This window comes from Cydia amplana, chromosome 13 (assembly GCF_948474715.1).
Source record: "Cydia amplana chromosome 13, ilCydAmpl1.1, whole genome shotgun sequence".
Classification (NCBI taxonomy): Eukaryota; Metazoa; Arthropoda; class Insecta; order Lepidoptera; family Tortricidae; genus Cydia; species Cydia amplana.
The window spans coordinates 1,195,411-1,217,670 of record NC_086081.1 but is presented as its reverse complement, the minus strand read 5'-3'; the positions used below and the strand labels follow the sequence as shown (position 1 = coordinate 1,217,670).

Here is a 22,260-nt window from a genome sequence, read left to right as displayed (position 1 = left end):
TAACTACGAGGGGCGTTCAAAATATTCTCGGTATTGATATCTTACGACCTCTTCTAAAATTTCTTTCGTTACTGGCCGCTAAGGTTTATTCATTGACATTAAAAAAAAGTATAATTCGAACCGAGATGGTCTTTTGTTTTTCTGCAATTGCTGAACAAACATGAACATCATGTGCGAATTGACAATGTTAACTAAATTAGAACATCGATGCGTGATAAAATTCTTGACAAAACAGGGTAAAAATCAAAAAACCATAAAAGAGGAAATGGATTGTGTTTACCGTGAGTCTGCTCCTTCTTTATCTACCATTCAAAAGTGGTCAAGCGAGTTTAAACGCGGAAGGGAGAGTATTGAAGATGACCCTAGACCTGGCCGGCCTGTAGTAGCTACTTCACAAGAAAATATTGATAAAGTGGAAAAACTTATATTGGAAGATGGTCGAGTGAAGGTAAAATCTATAGCACAAGTAACCAATCTCTCTATTGGTACCGTACATGATATTATACATGACCATCTTAATATGTCAAAAGTAAGTGCAAGATGGGTTCCGCGAATGCTGACTCGGCTTCAAAAAGACATGCGTGTAGCTTGTTGTTCCGATTTTATTGACCTGTGCGGTGAAAATCCTGATGAGGTGCTGCAAAGAATAGTTACTGGAGATGAAACCTGGGTTCATCATTATGACCCAGAGAGTAAACAAGAGTCCATGCAGTGGCACATTAAGGGTTCAGCTCATCCCAAGAAGTTCAAGGTCATCCCTTCAGCTGGCAAGGTCATGGCCACGATATTTTGGGATTGTGAAGGAGTATTACTAATCGATTATAAAGAAAAAGGTGTAAATATCACAGGACAGTACTACGCTAACATTCTACGTCAATTAAAGGATGTAATTAAAGAAAAGAGGCGAGGAAAGTTAACCAAAGGTATTCTGCTTCTGCATGACAACGCCCCCGTCCATACTGCTCATATTGCCAAGGCAGCTATTGTTGAATGTGGGTTTAAAACTGTTACTCACCCACCGTATAGTCCGGACTTAGCCCTCAGCGACTTCTTTTTGCTCCCCAATCTTAAAAAGGATCTGCGTGGAAATAAATTTTCTGACGATGAAGCATTGAAGGCGGCAGTGGAGGAGCATTTTTACACGAAAGATAAAAAATATTTTTACGAGGGATTAAAAAAAATAATTGATCGATCTTTTAAGTGTATGAACATAGGGGGGGAGTATATTGAAAAATAAAAATATCAAACTTTTCGTACTTGTTTGTTTTCATTCTCATACCGAGAATATTTTGAATACCCCTCGTAAGTGTAAAGCCCAAGTGGACGCTCGAGTTGGGCGTGCAGCGGGGCGGGGCGTGCGGCGTGCATGTTAAACAAATGCAAGCGTATAGGAGCGGTCTTAGCGCACGCTGCTCAAATCACTTGTGAGCCCGACGCCACGCTGCACGCCCCGCCGAACGCTCCGCTTCGAGCGTCTACTCAGGCCTTACACTAAGGGTTCCAAATTCAAAAACAAAACAAATGCTTCTGGGTCTCATGAGGAATTGTATTGGTGTAATAATATACGGAAAAGGCGTAGCAACTCCACAGTGTCACCGCCATTCGTGGTTAGATGATGTCTTCTATTTCCCAGCGTCCTTGTACACTACTTGTACCTTGTACTCCATTCTTTAGGCTGTGTAAGTTTGACAACTCGCCACTCGCGACGTTATGGGCATCCTTTGCGTTGAAAGGGTTAAAAATACAAACAAAGGAATCCATTATACTAATATTTATTTTCATATGAAAACGTCTGTTATCAGTTAGCTGGAAAATAAATTGCTCGAGCCTTGAGCTGAGCATCTTCAAATGACAAACTACCCTAATGTCGGCAATTATCAGATCCAATCATTGGGTAGTTTACCCTTCGTTAAAGTAAAAACTAAATAGGAAAACCATGACGTTTTTCCCATAAATGTGCCTATGTCAAAACCACCATTTCAGTAGTTTAACGACTCTTATTCACCACAGATTAACCTTTTGGACGCCAGTGACCGATATATCCGCACCGTAGGTTCAACGCCCAAAACCGATTAATCGGTCACAGACCACAGAGCAACATAGACCTACGTACATATGCATAAAGTTCAATTTCAGTTTTGACACTTCGGTGACGTGGCGTCAGCGTGACAGCTTTTGTGTTTGAAACGGCGTCGAAAAGGTTAATAATTAGTTAATTCGTTTTTAAACAGTCGTTATAGGGTGGTATTCCACTTGTCCAATGTCATTCTCACTCTCATTAAGCAAAATCTGAGACAAAATACACATTGGACAGGTGGAATACCACCCTTATACACGTTACCTTAAGGACATACACTTAATCGATTTCGAATATGATTTTATTACTATTACCTATTAAAAATAACTGGTATATTCCCATCCCATCTGTCCCCCCACCCCGCCTCATGTGTGGCGGTGGTCACGTGGGAATACACCAAATAACTCATTCAACTCATCAGGCATAATTAAACGAAACTGAAAACTTACTTGTAAGTATCGCATTTAGCAAATTAGCACACTTGATAGAAAAACAAAAATAAGCAACTATACATGTATAAGTATATCCTAATTATTCTTAATTTACCTATCCAAATAATGCAAACAATTTTGTGACTGCAAATAGGATATTTCCCCCATTCAAGTGTGAAAATTACTGATTTTAATGAAGACCAACAATCAGCCTGGCTTTGGAATTGCCACCGTTGGAAATTAAGGTAAGTAAATCTCCAGAGGCGTATAAATATTAACCAAAAGGTTAATAGCGATAATTATTATAGTTATTCTGATACTGCTGATCGTAGTTCGGTCGTCTCATATATTGGTTAGCGTTAGGGGGGACAGGGTCGGTCTGTTTCAAAGTCTTCGCCCGAGCGGCCAGCTGCGAGACGAGCTGCGCCGGCGTCATATGAGCGATAGAGATAGGCGCACCGTCCGCTATGCTGCCGCTCGGAGCGAACACCGCTTTAGAACTCATGAGGTCCTGCTCCACCACTTGTGTATGGACTGTTGAACAGAAATGCTCCGCGTCCACACTGGTGCTCGCGTCGGAGTGCCGCGTCGACGCCCGGATCTCGCAGACGTCGCAGTACGGCTTGCTGGTCTGACACGCCGCATCCCTCATGTCTTTAGGCACCTTTATCTTCTGTCTCCCAACCACCTTCTCCAATCCTAGCGTGTTGATGATACTATTCACTAACTGCTTGTTCTGCTGCGCTGTGGCTCGCCCGCTCATCTTCGTGAAGTGGAACTCGACGGCGCCTTGACGTTTCAGCGGAGAACAGTATTTAGGGACGAGGCTCTTCTGCTCCGGGCCCACCATGCTGTTGTTCATCACCAGACGGTTCGGCAGCATCAAGTGTGACAGCTTGGTCAATGACGAGGTACACCGATTCAACACTGGAAACACAAAACGGTCACTGGCTTCACGACACAGTATATGGTGAAGTAACGATTCACTGGCTCCGTAGGAACGTTTGTTATAAGCCGAAATAAACATAAAATATGTAATTGCGAATATATTATGTAAATTCTTCCATTTTATTTCACTAAACACTTGATTGAGCCTAATGAATATAATATAAAATGTTAGCTATAATATGATATTTACACCAAGTAAAACATTCATTTAATTATGACGCGCCAAACGGAATATCCATGGAGCTCCAACACTGCCAAGTTTGAACTTTGAAACAAAAAAAAATCATAGACAAGATGTAAAAAGTGAGGTTTAAAAGTGAAGAAATTAAATACACACCCATTACTCTTTTGTTTGTGTCCATACTGGTGACTGCAACAAAAATAATGCTAATTTCAAGAAATGTTCACAAGAGAAAATATTTGTAGAAAAAATGCATAAACATAATAAATATGATTAAGTTCTTATTTCTTACCCTTTGTTGGTGCCAGCTTTAAATAGTCCTCTTGGCTAATTTTGCCTTCTGCCACTAACTGAAACATTAAGACACAATATTCATATGTTCACAAAACACTTACACACTATGGGACATTATTTACAGTGAATTAATTTGATCAACAGAATGAAGTCATTGTAAAAAATGGTAGTAAATATTAAAATAATTACTTGAGCCAGTGCATCAAACGGTTTAGTGACATCCTTAATGGGAGTGGGAAGTGGAGGTTTCTCTGGAAGAGGTACTTGTGTAGGGGCTGGGACCATGGCCGGGGGAGGGACAGGATTCATCATTGGTGGCACTGGGTTCATCATTGGAGGCGCCACAGGGTTCATCATTGGAGGCGGCACCGGATTCATCATAGGTGCGGGTACAGGTTGAGGTGCAGGTGCTGAATTTGGAAATGTTACTTGAACGCCCGGAGCCAGTGGCTGTCCAGGAGCCAGAAAGTTAAACGGAGGACCAGTATATCCTGGAGGATATTCCTGGGGCATCTGGGGGTATGGATATCCCGGAATTGACCCAGGATGTATTTGAGAGAATTGTGGGTCAGGAATGTCAAAAAGTGGATAGTCAAGTTTAGATTCTCTGGGGTAAAGGAAGCTGTCTCTGTCTCGTTCTCTGGATGAGGAGCGTGAGCGCCGGGAGTAGCGGCGCGGCGGCGGCGAGCGTGAGTAGCGCCGGCGGGGGCTGCGGCGGGGACTGCGGCGGGGGCTGCGGCGAGGGCTGCGGCGCGGGCTGAAGTGCCGGTTCATAGGGTGGATCCAGCGCGGCTTGAAGAACTGGTGTTTCCCGCGGAAAGGTGACGCGCCGCGTCGACCCGGCGACCATCTAGGACTGCGCCGAGGGCTTCGGCGTCCAGGGCTTCGGCGTCCAGGGCTGCGGCGTGCTGGACTACGTCGTGTCGGGCTGCGACGCGCTGGGCTGCGACGGGGACTCCTCCGTTGGTGTTTGACCGGTGACTGATGACGCTCTTTCGATCTCGAACGCTTCTTTTTCTGCGGCGTCTCCTCCAGCGGTGGTTTTGGTGCCTTGTTTTCTTCAAAGAAGTCGTCCAGCTCCGTACCGGGTGGCTTCAGCTCGTCCGTAGCGTCCAAACTCTTGGCGAGGAACTCCTTGACCTTGACTTCCTTGTCGCGTTTGATGGCTTCCTTGGTCTTGTTGGGGTCGCGGCGACTGCCCGGTTTAATGTACTCGTCGAGGTCGTCCTTCAAGCGCTGCCGCTGGGGGCCGTGGCGGTCCTTGCTGTGCCGGTCGTCGATCAGCTCACGAAGATCCTTCACGCTGTCCAACGCCTCCGTATCGATGCGCGACATCCGGCGTTTCTTCTCCTTGTCGTCCCAACTGTCGATCACCTGCAGACCCTCCATGAACTCGTCTTTATTGAAATCGTCGAAGAAATCGCTGGGAACATCTTCGTCCGATGCATCTCCTTTTGTTGTTTCCATCTCTACTCTATTGCTTTAAAGTAACTTGTATCTGTCTGTATGATTATTACTAAACCTAACACATTGTATTATTTATACGGCACGGCACCTACACGAAAAAACACACCTTAACACTTCAAATCAATTTATTAACATACAAATTGATCTAATTGACTCAACAAAGCGAATATTTCGATTTGCTGTAAACAAATAAAATGTTTTAGGTTATAAATAACAAGTACAGTGATCAACGGTTTGACGTCTACTTGCAACCATTTTGCTGCCATTATTTCTTTTTTTTTATGCCGCTTATTTCACTCATAAGTTGTCTATGGTTAATTCATACGTTTGTGATGTTTTTGTAACTTTGCGTACCTACTTAATACCAATGTCCGTTCTTGCTTTCCGTATAAATTCAGTTATTTTATTTGCACAAAATAGGCAATCCATTAAGAAAATTAATATTTTTTCCCAATAAAAACTTTTGTGTGCCGGTACGCCGGTACTTGACATTCATGATTGACATTTGACACTAATGACAGTTTAAATAAAAAGCGGAATACGCGGATGCGTCGTGTTTGCCGGGAAACTTCTACTAGTTTTACTATCGTTCAATGTTAATCATATGGATTATTAATTAGATCTTCATCATGGAGATAGAATGTACTCAAAAGCTTGAGTGTACCCAGGAGCTAAATAACACGCAAATAGAAAGAACTGACCCCGAACAGGTTAGTATTGTAAGGCTTGTTTACTAACTACATATTAAGGGGTTTGGCGTCGATTGCTGTCGCTTTTAGAATTGTGAACGAACTAAACCATTACAAAACATAGGCAGGTTGACCTGGCTGACTATTATAGAACCGTCGATCATATACCTACGTAAAATTCTATGCGTATTTTATGTACAAGGCTGTTCATGTACCGACAGTGATGACTATGTTTACTTACAAGTATACAGGTACTGTCATCCATTATTTAGTTTAGATAACTGATTTTATTTCATAGATTGGCTTCCTGGGAATACAGGGTGCCACATACCCCATAAAAAGAGGTCCCAACAAAATAGGCAGAGATCCACAAGCATGTAGGATTTACCTGAACCTGAACGTAAGTATCAACTTCAGAATTTGTAACATGCATGATTTACCCGAACCTTAATGTAAGTATCAACTTCAGAGTTTGTAACATGCATGATTTACCCGAACCTTAATGTAAGTATCAACTTCAGAGTTTGTAACATGCACGATTTACCTGAACCTTAATGTAAGTATCAACTTCAGAGTTTGTAACATGCACGATTTACCTGAACCTAAATGTAAGTATCAACTTCAGAGTTTGTAACATGCACGATTTACCTGAACCTTAATGTAAGTATCAACTTCAGAGTTTGTAATGTGCACGATTTACCTGAACCTTAATGTAAGTATCAACTTCAGAGTTTGTAACATGCACAATTTACCTGAACCTTAATGTAAGTGTTAACTTCAGAGTTTGTTTACAACTCTTCCTATACCAAACTTGTATTTTTGTCAGTTGTGTATCTACATAAACTCCTGAATTTTCCTATTTGCCTTAACACAAATCTATTTCCATTAAATTCCATTAACTATTTAATATTCCAATTTATTTATTGACATTATAATCCTGAATTAATTTATGTGACTATGTAGATGCTATTTTATTAAATAATTGGTAACTTTAAATGATTATATTATATAACCTGATAGAATCATATAAAGTCCTATATAACTGTAAATAGTACCTACTATTGTGTGCCCTTACAGGGTGTCATGAACTGGCCTCTTAAATTGTAACACCTTATTATGTACATGACAATGCAATATTGAATAAATGACTAAATGACTATTAATTGATTATTTTAGATGAAACAGGGTGCCTAGCCAAGATGACGAAACGAAACGCTATTATCTGTATATTACTCTTCCATTTTCGTTTTGTTTTTCTGCGAAAGATTGTCATCTTGGCTAGGCTTGGTTAATTTTGTATATTTAACTAGTTTTTTTTTTATTCCCTGGAGGATATGGGGAAAAGAAATATGGGGTACTTATATGTAATTTTTTTTGTAGTCAATATCCAGGCAACATGCGGTGATAAACGTGTTGAGTTTGAGCGACATAATGCTTATGGATTTAGATTCTTCCAATAAAACAAAAGTACAAGGTGTAAGTATGACTTGCTTTCCAAAATTATGGCCTTACGGTCTTTTACTTTAACACATACTGTTTTTTAGTTATTAAACCTGAATATTGAGAGAAGATCAGATAAAAATGATGTATGTACAAGTTATAGGAGGCAAAGCAATATGTTACCATAGCATTTGTTATCCATATTAAATCATACACAACATTATTACACAATTTACACATATTTTAATATAAATTATTGCTTATCATTTGTTGGAATCATAATATGATATTTTTTTAAATTATTACTTAATCTTACTGTCTAGGCAATTTGTAAAGACTAACAATAGTACATAATCCGTAATTACTAACATTTAGATTTTGAAATTTTTAGTTTTGCATTCAAAAAGATTGATATAGGCATAGTCAATTTATCCATTGTTGAATTTTTTTTATTTTCCATTTTTTAGAAAACCTTGCAGCCATACATACCTTACCCGCTCAAAAACGGCGACATGGTCCAGTTTGGTGCCATATTCGGTGTGTTCAGGTTGCTCGAGGATGACAATGACTTGCCGATGACACAGGCTATAGATCTGCCTTGTACTCCGGCCCCGGTGCCCAAACAAATGTCTAGGCTGGGGGCTCCGGTTTTGGTGCCAGAGTCGCCTGAAGTCAGTGACATGGTGAGACAATTCTTTTTTCCGGTTTGATTTTGAGTTGAATCTCACTGCTGGGCAAAGGCTTGATCTCAACACCCGATTCACTAATTTTTACAACAAGAAAAATGCTACAATTCTCAAATTGTGTACAGTCGCTATCAGATATATCGGAGCGGCCAAGGTGCTAACAAATATCTGAACATGCCTCTATTGTCAAGGCGTTAGAGTGTGTGTTCAGATTGTGTGAAAACCTTGGCCGCTCGAATATATCTGTTGGCGACTGAATAATGGCTAATCACTTGAAAAATCCTAAAACAAGGCCTGTGCCTTTGAGATGGTCAGCATGGTATTAGTTTTTATAAAACGCCTAAAAAGCGCTATATATTATTATATTGTTTAATACACTAGCAGCTGAAAGCTGATGCGTGTATATCACTGCACTTGTTTTTTTTAACGATTAATGTTCATATGTAATGTATGTTTTTTGTATATGTTTATGTTTATGGAGGGTTTGCGCTATTTTGTATAAAATAAGTTCCGCTTTTCTTGTTTTCAGGATGACTCCTTTATAATGCCATCACAACCTAAAAAATCGTCAGAATTCAAGAGCCCCATGAACAAATTTATAAAACCTTCCAACAAAACTGTTGCTATACAACCAATGGGCAGCAAAACAATAGACAATGCTTACTGGGCCTCTGCTAGGAAATCAGACTCATTTAACTTCCAATTAGATGATTCAGGAAGTTCTTTCAATGACTCATCTGTTTCAAACAAATCAAATAAAATTGTTGAAGAAAGCAATGATAATATCCATGAAATGGAAACCCAGCAGCCTTTTAAAGCTAATGATAGTACAGATTCTATTTATACTGCTAATACGCAAGTAGCTTCGCCTTCCGTACATTGTATGGAAACGCAGCCACCTGTCTTAGATATTCATGTGCAAGACACGCAGCAAGCGCCTGACATTCACGCTCTGGACACACAAAATGTACCTGACACTATACATAATTGTGACACGCAAGCTCCAATCACAGATAAATTACCTGAAGTACGCAAATTAGATGACCAGGAAAATTTACAAATTGATCTGTTCTTAGCAAATAAAGAAAATGAGAATAGTTTGGACAATATATTTAATGCAGAAACGCAAGCGTTTGTTGTAGAAAAGGAACCAGTTTTGGTTGAACCAAAGAAATCTGAGAATATTAATAAAAGTGTTGATGAATCAACTAAAATTAAGGATGACTCTGATGAAGAAATTGCGTTTGAAGAACTGAATTCACAATCATTCCATGACGATTTTGAGTCGCAGCCGATTATGCTGTCTGGCAAAGTTTCCCCACCAATAGAGAGGATAGAAAAGATTGAAGTAAGCTTGAATAAAATCAGACGAGAGTCCGGCAGTTCAACTGATTGTGAAGATATGGATATCTTACCAAATCAAAAATTATCAACTGATATTGACATGTTACCAACCCAAAAGATTATAGTTGACTCGAAAACTGAGAAAATAAATAGTGATATTGGTGTTCTGCCAATTCAAAAAAATGTTGAGGATATAGAGATGCTGCCTACTCAAAAAATTGTGAATAATGATGATGATAACTTAACCGATTGTGAAGATGAAGATGAATTAGTCAAAAATGACGCCAAAGTAGCAAACGCTAGCGCGAGCCCGGAAATAGATTTTGAAGATATGGCTACACAAATTATTGGGGAAGACGTAATAGAAGCTGAGATAAATAAAACTGTAGACAGTGTAGACCAAACTGATGGCCTCAGTAAAGGAATCAGTTTTGAAGAGTTGCCCACACAAATAATTACAGATGACTCTAAGGAAGAAAATTTCGAAGAATTGCCAACTCAAATTTTAACTGATGAAGGAGAAATTGATAAACCAAATGAAGAGGTTTATTCTGAAGAAATGATTAGTCCTTTTAAAGTACCTTTCCGAACTCCTTTAAAAGCTAAGAAGACTCCCACGAAAGCGTCAACTCCAAAAGTTGTAATAAATGTTGATGATGATGACGATCCCAACTATTATGCAGCCACGCAAGATTTATTGAATGATCTCTGTACTCAAAGAGAACCATCAACAGATTCTATCAAAGAAAATTCGTCAAACCAGAAAGAAAAAGGTGATGATGATGAATTAGTACCATGTTCCGTAGAAGGTTACGAAATGGGTGATAGATTTAGACACATAGAAAGTGATATGTCGCCAATAAAGAAATCAGAGAGTGGAGGTAGTGATTCTAAACTTAATAAAATTACCAATGAAAAATCAACTTCAAATGCTGTACTTAAAACACCCCAAACTCTTAAAATAATGAATATTGATCTTCCGGATAGCCAAGAAATAAAAACTAGTGTAACTTTAAAACATAATTCTATTACAGAATCTTCCAGTGACACTGAGACGGAGGAGGTGTCTGATCAGGACTCTGGAATCACCCACATTAAGAAGCGGAAACCAAGAGTACATGCCAAACGAGATCTCTCTAAAAAGCTCGAAGAACTACCTTCTAGAGTTATGACGAGAGTTCGTAAACCTACTCTTAAAGTACGAGAATCTCTCAAGATGGCTGATAGTGATGATAATATTGATGCAGATATTGTAAGCGAAAATATATCACGTTTAAAAAGCAAAACAGTCAAAAAGAAAGAGAAAGAAGGTGAGCAGTCTAAAAGATTAGACGAGCCCACAAAAAGGCCTCATTCGCGGAATGAAAATAAGAAAAAGGACAAACCAATTGAAGAGTCTGTAAGTGACAGTAAGGGTAGAAGTAGTCGATCTAAAACAAAGAAATCCGAGGAAACTAAATCAAAAACTGACGATCATAAAGACTCTGATGATAAAACAGTTAGGAGTACACGAAGTACAAGAAATAACAAACATAACAGTAAAGACGAGAAATCAAAGGGCAAAGAACAGAAGAGCAAAGAGGAAAAGAAATCCACATCAAGAAGTGAATCTAATTCAAGAAAAGATTCTCATTCTAGGAATCATTCTAAATCTAGAAGCGATTCTAAAACCAGAAGTAATTCTAATAACAGAAGTGATTCAAAAACTAGAAGTGATTCTAAAAATATAAGCGATTCTAAGAGAAGTGATTCTAAAACCAGAAGTGATTCAAAAACTAGAAGTACTAGAAGCACTAAAGAAAACAAAAACACATCAAAGTCCGAAGACAAAACCCCAGAAACAGAGATACGAAGAAGCTCACGACAAAAATCTAAAGAAATCACACCAAAACATGAAAACAGTACTGTATACTTATCCTCAGAGTCCAGTACAGAGTCGCCTAAGAATTTAAAAAGGCCAGCGACGAATGAGTTGGAAGTGCCAAGTCCTAAACGAACAAGGTCTTTGCCAATTTCTAAGAGTTCATCGACATGTTCAGCCAGTACGTCTGTACAGAGCACTCCGGTTAGGGCTGAAACGCAATATGTTTTGTTCACGGCGTTTTCTAATGATGATGTGAGGAGTAAACTTGAGAAGTTAGGTAAGCTGTTTGTGTTATTATAGAATTATAAAATGTTTGCTGCCATGTTTCCAAATATCTTAAAAGTTCAATTTCCCTAGACGAAAATAAAAACAAAGTTGTTTCTTCTTTTCCCGACGGATCTGACTAGGAATTTCTGTTTGAAATATTATTTATTTATGTCTCTCATGGCAAATTTACTGTGTCTAAGTTTTAACACCATATTTTACATTTTGATACAAGCCAAAAGAGGCAGGTGTTCAAAATTTTAAGTCTTTTGGATGGGAGCTTTGGCAGAATTTAATTTAGAACAGAAAATAATGTATTTCGATCCACTCTGTGACTTAGGGTGGTAATCCATCTGTCCAATATATTCCTTATTGAGTGTGACGCAATGCACATTTGACAAAGAAATTGGACAGGTGGAATACAACCCTTATGTATAATTTTACCGTTTTTCAGGAGCAGTAATAGTCACAGACGTGATGTCGTGCACGGTTCTGGTGACGCTTCAAATAAAGCGCACGTTCAAGTTGTTGTGCGCGGTGGGGCTCGGGAGGCCCATCGTCGGCCCCGAGTGGGTGCAGGCCTGCGCCGACACCAACACTATAGTTGGTAAGTTTTATTCAAATATCGGGAAAACCAAAAAAAAACTTTAGATTTTTTAGATTTAGATTTAGATATTTATTCTCATAATATGAAATTACATTATAAATTATGCTAAACTAATCTACATGAATTTATATTATGATCGTCATTAACATTAACATGATATTATTTATTAGATACAAATTAAAAATGTCTTAAAAATAATCAATCTTCTGTCAACAATTTTATCAATTCATGTCAAAACAAAATACGGGAATAACTAAGTACGAGTATCTCTTAATGATCGTCATGTTCTAAATACAATAAATATGGTATACATTACGTTGAATATCAATAAATGAGAACATGTCAAATTTACACGATTCAATTTACAATTTCAAATGTTAATCCGCGGAACATCATTTATGGGCAGTTTAGTTAGTGAGAAGCGCCGGCAATGGATTTTCATACAACTTTTCTGGTCTATACCGACAGAGCGTCATTAAATTTGCGGGTGTTTTAGTGACAATCGCTAGCAATGGATTTTCATTTAATATTGCTGGCCTAAGCCGATGTGATAGTAGCCTGCGATGCAATATATTGGGGGAGTTTTACTCAAATGCGCTGGCAACGAGTTTTCATACAATATTGCTGGCTTAGGATGGTGAAAGCGGATCTTAGATTACACATTGGTTACTTTTAGGTTTATTATTACTAAAAAAAGCGGCCAAGTGCGAGTCGGACTCGCCCATGAAGGGTTCCGTATTTAGGCGATTTATGACGTATAAAAAAAAACTACTTACTAGATCTCGTTCAAACCAATTTTCGGTGGAAGTTTACATGGTAATGTACATCATATAATTTTTTTAGTTTTATCATTCTCTTATTTTAGAAGTTACAGGGGGGGGGACACACATTTTACTACTTTGGAAGTGTCTCTCGCGCAAACTATTCAGTTTAGAAAAAAATGATATTAGAAACCTCAATATCATTTTTGAAGACCTATCCATAGATACCCCACACGTATGGGTTTGATGAAAAAAAATTTTTTGAGTTTCAGTTCGAAGTATCGGGAACCCCAAAAATTTATTGTTTTTTTTTCTATTTTTGTGTGAAAATCTTAATGCGGTTCACAGAATACATCTACTTACCAAGTTTCAACAGTATAGTTCTTATAGTTTCGGAGAAAAGTGGCTGTGACATACGGACGGACAGACAGACGGACAGACAGACAGACAGACAGACAGACATGACGAATCTATAAGGGTTCCGTTTTTTGCCATTTGGCTACGGAACCCTAAAAAGCACTATACATACATCGATTAGAAATTAGAAAAGGGACCCTCTTTATTTATAACTACATCGACCCCAATAGCCTCAACATTCAAATTAGTATTTATATCTAAATTAATCCTTTCCCTCCAGACCCATGGCTGTACCTAATAAAGGACTCGCAAGCAGAGAGGCGGTTCCAGTTTAGTCTAGAGAGGACCCTTAAGGGCGGGAGGAACTTCCTCGAGGGATACCACGTGTCGGCCACGCCCAGCGTGATGCCTTCCGCGCAGGAGATGAAACGTGAGTTACACCAACATGACGCGCCGCGTATGATAGGGGGGCATTCAAAGGGTTAACCCTTTTAGGGGTTAATTCAAGGTTAGGTTAACTTAAACGCGAAGAAAGTGACGGGGTTTTGGGCGGAAGTAGGGGTTACAAAACCGTGCGTATTTTAGAAAACCGGTTTTTTCGGTTTTTGTGAAGCTGCAAAACCGGGTTTCCCGTTTTTTCGGTGATTTCGAGTTTATGTATAATTTGTATAATAAACAAGTATTTTTAGGATCAATGCTTTCATATTCAGTCTTCCACATTTCTATTTACTTTATCTATTACCAAGACTATCATAAAGTTTCTAACAAACATGTCCATTACGATGATGTGATGGTCAGCAATTCTAAAACTGAATGCCTAAGCAAAATATTACGTGACAACGGTGGTGAGTACACATACATTTTCTCCTTCAGGAAACACACCGCTGATGATACATACTAAACGAGGTTATGGCGCTATCGCTCGAAAAGATTGCACCATAATATACTCGAGTAGATGGCGTTACTTTATGATATATAACAAATTAAACACATATCAGTGAAAGAATAACGATCAAAGTCAAATGGCGATATAAAAGTTTTAATATTCTGTCGAAAGATGACAGTAAATTTACTTTGAAAATCCGCCTATATTTCAAATTATCTGTGGTATAATGTATTGTATTGTTCTATTTGTTCTAAATATAAACTCTGAAGTAATTGTTTGCTCATCAAAATAATTAAACTATGTATATAAAAGTGTAAAAACTCGAAAAAGCCGGTTCTATCAAAGTTAAAACCCGGTTTCGGCAATTGGCTGAGAAACCCGGCTTTTCCGGTTTTTTCTATTTCGGTGAAACCGGGTTTGCGACCCCTAGGCGGAAGGGTCATGTGCAGGGGTCGGACAAAAAGTGCGGATGACGTCAAACCACTTATAGGATGATTTCAAATAGTATTTTTGATTTTCATAAACAATTATCACTTATCATTTATCAACCTCTTTATTAAACGATATCGCCACTTGAAATGAGTAAGTACGTTTTTGACTGACACATTGTCAATCAGATGAACAATAAATTGACTTCGTTATTGTTTAGCTATTGTATATTCACGATTATATTTAGCTAAAATTTATATTTACTAATGTATAAGAAAACGCTCTAAAATGTCATCTTTACTCGAATATTGTGGCAAGTTTCGTGAAATTTATTTTATTCACTACATCACCCTACCACCTGTATTATTAATTCCATGGATTTATTTACGATTATTTTGTTACTTCATTAATACTACTTTGTTACTACATGTCACACGGAAGTTTAAATACAAACTCAAACATCCTGTGTGCAAGATTACGTCATTTTTACGTCATCCGCACTTTTTGTCCGACCCCTGGATGTGTATTTGGTTGGGCAGTGATCGTGGAGTGCTCGGGCGGGGCGTGGCAGGCCTCGGGGCCTAACTGGGTGTGCGTGACGTGCGCGGCGGACCGCGCGCTGTGGGGCGCGCTGCGGCGGCGCGGCGCCGCGCTCGTGTCCACCGAGTTCATCCTCGGCGGCGTGCTGCGCCAGCGGCCTGACGTCGAGGACGCTTCCTTCGGGTGAATACCGACCAGTGTTGGCCGAACGTTCATTGCGATTGGCCATTAACCGGCACCACTGACAATCCAACCTCTAGACTGAGCATAGGCCAATTCTTTCATGAAACCGATGCTGCCAAAAATACGGGGGCGCGGGGGGACGAGGTGAGCGAATCCCGTGCCGTGATTGGTCCGTTCAAAGACACGGACCAATCACGGCACGGGATTGACTCGAAGATGGAGTAACGCTACCGTATGTGTGGCAGAGGGGGTAGCGCGACTATGCTATGTCTAGAGGTTGGATTGTCTGTGACCGGCACTAATTGAACCGTAAATCGTAACGGACGGTTACAGTTTACGGGTCAATTTGTAATGGTTAATGGTCAATATTGGTTAATTGCATTAACGTTTCGATCAACACTGATACCAACAATGTTTCATGATTAAGGCTACCTGCGGTTTTCATCGATTTTTGAATCGTATCTCCTACTTTTACACCACAGACAGAATTATAAGACAAACGGCTCTCGGTTCTTCAATCTTTTATCTCCATTTTTGTCTACCGGATTTTGAAGGAAATGAATACTCATTTAAAAAAAAAAATTAAACATTGTCTAAGAAAACACTTTTTTCGTAACTAGATTGCTATGAGGGATCTTAGATATACAAAATCTACATATTTGAATTCGTCTTTGACGTCTCGAAAAACGTTTCTAGGGTTTTAATTTTAAAACAATTAACACGAAAGTTATGGCCAGAAAACCCAGTTTTTTGGCCTAAAATTGTTCAACTTTGATGCCAAATATCTCGAAGACTATGAACTTTGAAGTAAATATGGAATACTATATTGCTTAAAGCCGTTGCCGTTCATATAAGCTACAAAAACATTAGAAAACTCAGGGATTCCGATCGAAGGTCATTGGCGCGCCCATATCATTCTAATGTCAGTGTACGTTAGTGTAAGGCCTGAGTGGACGCTCGAGTTGGGCGTGCAGCGGGGCGGGGCGTGCGGCGTGCATGTTAAACAAACGCAAGCGTATAGGAGCGGCCTTAGTGCACGCTGCTCACATCACGCGTGAGCCCACAGCCACGCTGCACGCCCCGCCGAACGCTCCGCTTCGAGCGTCCACTCAGGCCTTACACTTAGAATTTACCTATAAGAAGCGTTTCTACTTTTATTTCAGTTACTATTTGCCAACGCGATATCTTCTAGTCACACTTGAAGAATAATTTTATTGGCTTCAATAAACGAATCGTTATTTCTTGCATGCCACATCACAAACACTTATAAAAGCTAAAGTTGCTTCAAACAGCAACTCTTAAGAGCCAACAGGAGCTAAGATTTAAATATTTTAGGTAAATATACCCGTCTCCCTAACGGAAGCGGCTCCTAAAACTAGTGCGATAAGGACAAGGCGAAAAATCCTGCGTAAAAATATCAAAAATCGAGGTTTCGTACTCGACTGTTTCCTCCTCCAAAACTTAACCAATCGTAACCAAATTTGCAAATCTAAATAATTATGACATTATCTGTGTCGGACCGTTTTGCTTTTTCGACTAATTGATGTCAGTTTTGAATAGCACGCCTCTCATTGCGGCATAGTCAATTAGGCCATTTTTGAAGGGCTCTAGCGCCTTAAAAAACAAAAATATCAAAAAAAGCAAAACGGTCCGACACAGATATTGATAATATTAATCTGTGTTGAAAAAATCATTGCTCTAGCTTTAAAACCCACGGAGGAAACAGTCGAGTACGTTTGTATGGAGAAATGACCACTCCTGTTGGCTCTTAACTGTCCATCGGTGGACCTTATGCCTTTTGTAATAAGGTTTACGAACTGTCAGTTAACAGCGTGGGTGATGGTACCGACGCGGCTACGGCTGCACTAACAAATTTTTTGGCCGCTTGGGGTAGTATTACTTTATTCTTTGGGTATAGTTTGTAGCTTTCTAATAGACCCCGACGGCGAATCCTATTGTCTATTGTTAAGTAAAACCGCTCGTGCCACGTGCCACAACCACCTGCATAAAAAATCGTTCGTTCACTTTACCCAGGTAATTGAATTACAACTCCTATGGAAATTGCAATAAGATTCAAAATGAACTAATGGATAAATATTTTGTTAGGATGTGTGTGGTCCGTTCAACTCGCCGGCACTTCAGTTCTTCGGTTACTGAGTGCCGGCGAGTCGAACGCTACAGAACCAGTCTAAAATGTGTCATCGAGATGCGTAACAAAGGCGCGTTATCTGAGACCGCACCTACACTGGTTTTTAGAGCGTTGGACTAGCCCACGCTCAGGTGCCAAGTAGAATAATTAAGACCCTTTTTTGCAGGTAAGTTGCACGTGCGGTTTTACTTAACAATAGACAATAGGATTAGCCGTCGGGCTCTATTCGAAAGCTACAAACTATAGTATGGTGCAAAGCATTCTTTATTTATATTCTCTGTATGCATGATATGATTGATTAATGATTAAGGTAAACGTACTAGTGCTCGACATGCTAATGCCCAATAAATGACACCCTGCTGACACCGCTATTGACAATGACATGTTTCAAGATGCCGCGTCGAGCACCAGTACATTTACCTTACCTTATATGTTTAACACAAACACAGAGAGTAGAGTTATTTTAAATTTCCACAGTGATATAAATCATTTTAGGAATATTAGATATTTTTTAAATCTTTCAAGACTAAAACCATGTTCTTGTTTTTAATTCAGCCCTGAATATCTATATTCTCTAGTAAAGGCTGCTGTGTTTCTTGTATATTGGGGTATTGTAGATATATCATAATTACTTACGACGATTTGCTTATTATTATATTCGATACCATTATAACGATATCTTCCGATTTTAACGGTTATTCTTACAATTGTGAATTTAAATAAGTTCTTTAAAATCAAACATTGAAATTTTGAGATAGGCATCCATAGTTTCGAATACTTTCGATATTATTGACTTCAATCTATCCTTTTGGTCGCTAAGTCAAATAAAACCGCATAAGCTGTAAAAACTTTATTTGTTTCGTATTTTGTTTATGAAAGAGTAGATGTAGTTAGTAACTATAATATATAACTATTTTTTATACTAGTTACTAACGAGTAATTAATATTAATTTTAAAACTGTATGTCTTAGTTTCCGAATCAACCTGTATTTATTAGTTATATTTTCATCAGAGACTCAGATTTTCTTTGCCGTTTCTTTATCCCGAGTAAACTGACATTGTACAAATACAGTCAGCAGCAATAGTTGCTAAGCGGGCGAGGTGTTCAAAATTAGCTTGACGCGCTCTTATTCTCTTAACAATAAAGTCCCGTCAAGATTATTTTGAACACCTCGCCTGCTTAGCAACTATTGCTGCTGACTGTACAAACTAGCTTTAATAGTTGTTAAAGGAGATTGTCTTTGTTACCTTAGGTTCCTTAATTAGAATTAAGCACCTAGATTACATTAAAATGTGTAAATAGTTTTAATTACTTATCTACATTCGAGTTACTCGTTGTAACATGTTGATTATTAAATACGTTTGAACTAAGTTTGCTTTGTTATTGTAGTTTTTAGTAACTTAAAAATAAATTGAATAAATCCATAGTTCAGTTGAAATAAAATTATGATAATGGTAGGTTAGCTTACCTACGTAATAGGAAAGAAACATAAATAAAATTACTTACATATACATAATAAAATAATCAAACACAGAAATCTGTCTAACACTAAGTTTTATGGCATATTCATTGTTTACTGCTAAGTGCTAACCCATTTAGGGTTATTTTTTAGGTTCAATTAACATAAATTGGTTGTCGAACGAAAAGAAAACCCGAAAGGGACAGGGACTTCAAATATTTAAATATTTGAAGTAGGTAGTAAGATTACACTTTTTTGCAGATTTGACAATCCTTATAAATTGTATTCTTTGATTCTTATGGTATTTCTAATCAGTTCTATTAGGAGAAAAAGCATCCCACATTATTATTTTTTCGTTCCTTCCATTCCGTTTCCGTTAGCGTAGGCATCAAATTCGAAGCACGGATTCTTACGGCTCAGCCACGATATTGAGCGACTTGCGATGGCGGCAGCGATAACCATAGGTTGGAGCGAGACACAGCGATCGGACCTTTCGTTCCCACCAATGGTTGTCGCTGCCGCCGCCGCCAGTCGCGTAACGTCGTGGCCGAGCCGTTAGACTTTCCATCATATGCGATTAATATATGGATCTTTGTTTTATGCCTATAAATACTTCAATACTTACAGATGTGCGATTTGCGGAAAGTTTTTGAAAAGTTGGAAAAATTCTCGGAAATTTCAGAAACCAAAACAAATTTTTATTTTGAAAATGGAACATTTCAATTTCTACAAAAATATGAAAGTTACCTATCGAAATGCATCTTTCTAGAGTCTGTTCGAAAAGAGATGAGTCGTGGAATGTATATGACACCGTAAGATTGTGAACCCGTTAGTTTATAATCTAACGTAGGTTAGGTTAGGTTAGATTATAATCTCCCTAGCGTCAGTTTATAATGTAACTAGCGAGATTATAATATGACGAGTGTTTACAATTTTACGGTGACATATACATTCCCCATACATTCCACGACTCTTAATTCTCTTTCCGCACAAACTCTAAGACATCAGGCCGCGTAGCCAAGACGCCAATCGCTTACGCTTCGTAGCGATCGAAACGCAACTGTCACTGTCGCACTAATATGGAAGAGTGATAAAGAGACACAAATCGTTTCGTTGTCGAAGCGATAGCGATTGTAACCTTGGCTAGGCCGGCAGTACTCATACTATCATTATCATCATTATTATTAAACCAGCTCGTCAGAACCAGTGCGGTACCGCACCGACCGGACCCAATCATTTGCTGCGTCCTGCAACACCGTCGACGCTGCTGTATGTGTCCCGTCTACACTACCTTACGAAGGTCGATGATATCGTAAAGTATGTGAAAGTAAAAACCGGATTCATCCTGAGGGTCGCGAAGTTGGAATCTCGACACAATGCGAATTTTAATTCGTTTGTGGTGACCGTTCCGACTGAACATCTAGCGACCTTCACCAAGGAGGAGTTTTGGCCGAAGGGTGTCAAGTTTCGGCGGTTCCGCGGCCGGTTCCCTGACACTGCGGGGTTTTTTAGTATTTAGTTATATTTTTATAATATGTATGCTAGTTTTAAGGTATTTGTGTATGGGCCACTAGTTGCCTGAAATAAACGATTTCATTCATTCATTCATTATCATCACTAGAGAGCCCACGGCACGTGCAGCCAAGAAGGAACCTTCCGGAGACCTTGTATCCACTACAGCAGCCAGGAAGCCGGACTTCATATGCCCCGAGTGCGGCCGACGGTGCCTCTCTAGAATAGGGCTCACCTCACACGCCAGGTCACACACCAAAACCTAAGGCCTTTTGACCACCACAATTGTATTTGTATGTTGTTACCATAGAGAAATAAAGACAAGAGTGCTCACTCCATACATCAGTTCAGAGTTCAGACTATTAATTTCAGTGTCTACATCTAGCATCGAGTAGCGGAACTATCAGTACTGCTACTTGACAATAGATGTAGCACCGACCGGAAAGTCTTATCTCAACAGCATAAGACTTTCCGGTCGGTGCTACATCTATTGTCAAGTAGTAGTACTGATAGTTCCGCTACTCGATGCTAGATGCTAATAGTCTTTTTGGTACTAAAACTGATGTATGGAGTGAGCACTCTATGTATTTTTTTTCTCTATGGTTGTTACATAAACCCAATAATAAACTGTATTAGGATGAGTTAAGGTTTACTTTATGGCGTAACTTTTGTGACGTTATGACTGTGGCGGTTAAAGGGTTAAGAAACAATACACAAAAAGCTAAGGATCCATAGGAACCAGCAATAATTATGTACCTATAATGTGTCTTCAGTGGTTCATCTGTACATATAAGTAACATATCAGTTTTAATAGTCTGGCATGACAGACCAATTTTGTCTGTAGAAAAAAAACGCTAGCAATTTCCACAAGCTCACAAGTACACTAAGTACAGTCGCCATCAGATATATCGGAGCGGCCAGGGCGCTCACAAATATCTGAACACGCTTCTATTGTTAAAGCATTAGAGTGCGTGTTCAGATATTTTTGAGCATTTCAGCCGCTCAGATATATCTGATGGCGACTGTACCTATGCGATTTTTTTCATTTCTACATTTAAATCCTACGCTTTAATTAGTTTTTTAAACATCACTATTGTGAAATTATGTAAAAATCTGTAAAATAAAAAGTATGATTATTAATTTTGTTTTTTTTTTACACAATCGGTTTTTTGATTTTGCACTTTGTGTTTGTTCACTTACGAAAAGAGAAAACACCATAAGGGTCTTTTGTTCCGTACAAAGTACCCTAAAAAGGGATAAATAATACAAAAACAAAGATTTGGTTTATCTTTTAATTAACTCTGTTATAAAAGTTACTTTCACATGACAATTTACACAATAATATATACACAGTACACAGCTAAAGCCATACCAGGGAGAGATGATCATATTTCATTTGATTTTTATTTTATACAAAAATCATGTTATGCAGCTAAATATATTTCTATAAATTATACACTTTTTATCATCTCGTTGACTAACTACTTTATACATATAGGTATAAAGCGCTTAAAGGAATGTTACAGATATATATTATTGCAAATATATTTTATAATAGTGACATTATTTTAGAATTATGTACCTACTTGGCTGTACATATGTTTACGAGCAGGCAAAGAAAAATTAACAAAATAAACATACAAGTATGTGATGCTTAAATTCTTAAAATAATACTTCAAATTAAACAAATT

General features: G+C 38.7%; 2 protein-coding genes across 2 annotated transcripts; one reads left to right on the top strand and one right to left on the bottom strand.

Moving 5' to 3' along the window:
- Positions 1 to 2,774: 2,774 nt before the first annotated feature.
- LOC134653319 (uncharacterized) lies at positions 2,775 to 5,648 on the bottom strand. The gene is made up of 5 exons (XM_063508644.1): positions 5,505 to 5,648; positions 4,121 to 5,403; positions 3,930 to 3,987; positions 3,794 to 3,826; positions 2,775 to 3,435 (listed from the first exon to the last, which is right to left on the bottom strand). Exons 2-5 carry the CDS (start codon positions 5,396 to 5,398, stop codon positions 2,795 to 2,797), a joined length of 2,010 nt encoding a protein of 669 aa, XP_063364714.1. The 5' UTR covers positions 5,399 to 5,403; positions 5,505 to 5,648; the 3' UTR covers positions 2,775 to 2,794.
- Positions 5,649 to 5,901: 253 nt separating this feature from the next.
- LOC134653678 (uncharacterized) lies at positions 5,902 to 20,835 on the top strand. The gene is made up of 10 exons (XM_063509071.1): positions 5,902 to 6,108; positions 6,386 to 6,487; positions 7,468 to 7,563; positions 7,995 to 8,210; positions 8,743 to 10,438; positions 10,592 to 11,698; positions 12,140 to 12,292; positions 13,691 to 13,840; positions 15,265 to 15,448; positions 20,679 to 20,835. Exons 1-10 carry the CDS (start codon positions 6,028 to 6,030, stop codon positions 20,833 to 20,835), a joined length of 3,942 nt encoding a protein of 1,313 aa, XP_063365141.1. The 5' UTR covers positions 5,902 to 6,027.
- Positions 20,836 to 22,260: the final 1,425 nt, after the last annotated feature.

Excerpts from the sequence above, each read along its gene's own strand:
- LOC134653319 (XM_063508644.1), bottom strand. The coding sequence starts at position 5,398 with ATGGAAACAACAAAAGGAGATGCATCGGACGAAGATGTTCCCAGCGAT. Across the intron at positions 3,988-4,120 it reads CGTTTGATGCACTGGCTCAA|TTAGTGGCAGAAGGCAAAAT; the intron begins GTAATTATTTTA and ends TTAATGTTTCAG. Across the intron at positions 3,827-3,929 it reads AAAGCTGGCACCAACAAAGG|TCACCAGTATGGACACAAAC; the intron begins GTAAGAAATAAG and ends TTTTTGTTGCAG.
- LOC134653678 (XM_063509071.1), top strand. The coding sequence starts at position 6,028 with ATGGAGATAGAATGTACTCAAAAGCTTGAGTGTACCCAGGAGCTAAAT. Across the intron at positions 10,439-10,591 it reads AAAGAAATCAGAGAGTGGAG|AATCTTCCAGTGACACTGAG; the intron begins GTAGTGATTCTA and ends ATTCTATTACAG. Across the intron at positions 13,841-15,264 it reads TTCCGCGCAGGAGATGAAAC|TGATCGTGGAGTGCTCGGGC; the intron begins GTGAGTTACACC and ends TTGGTTGGGCAG.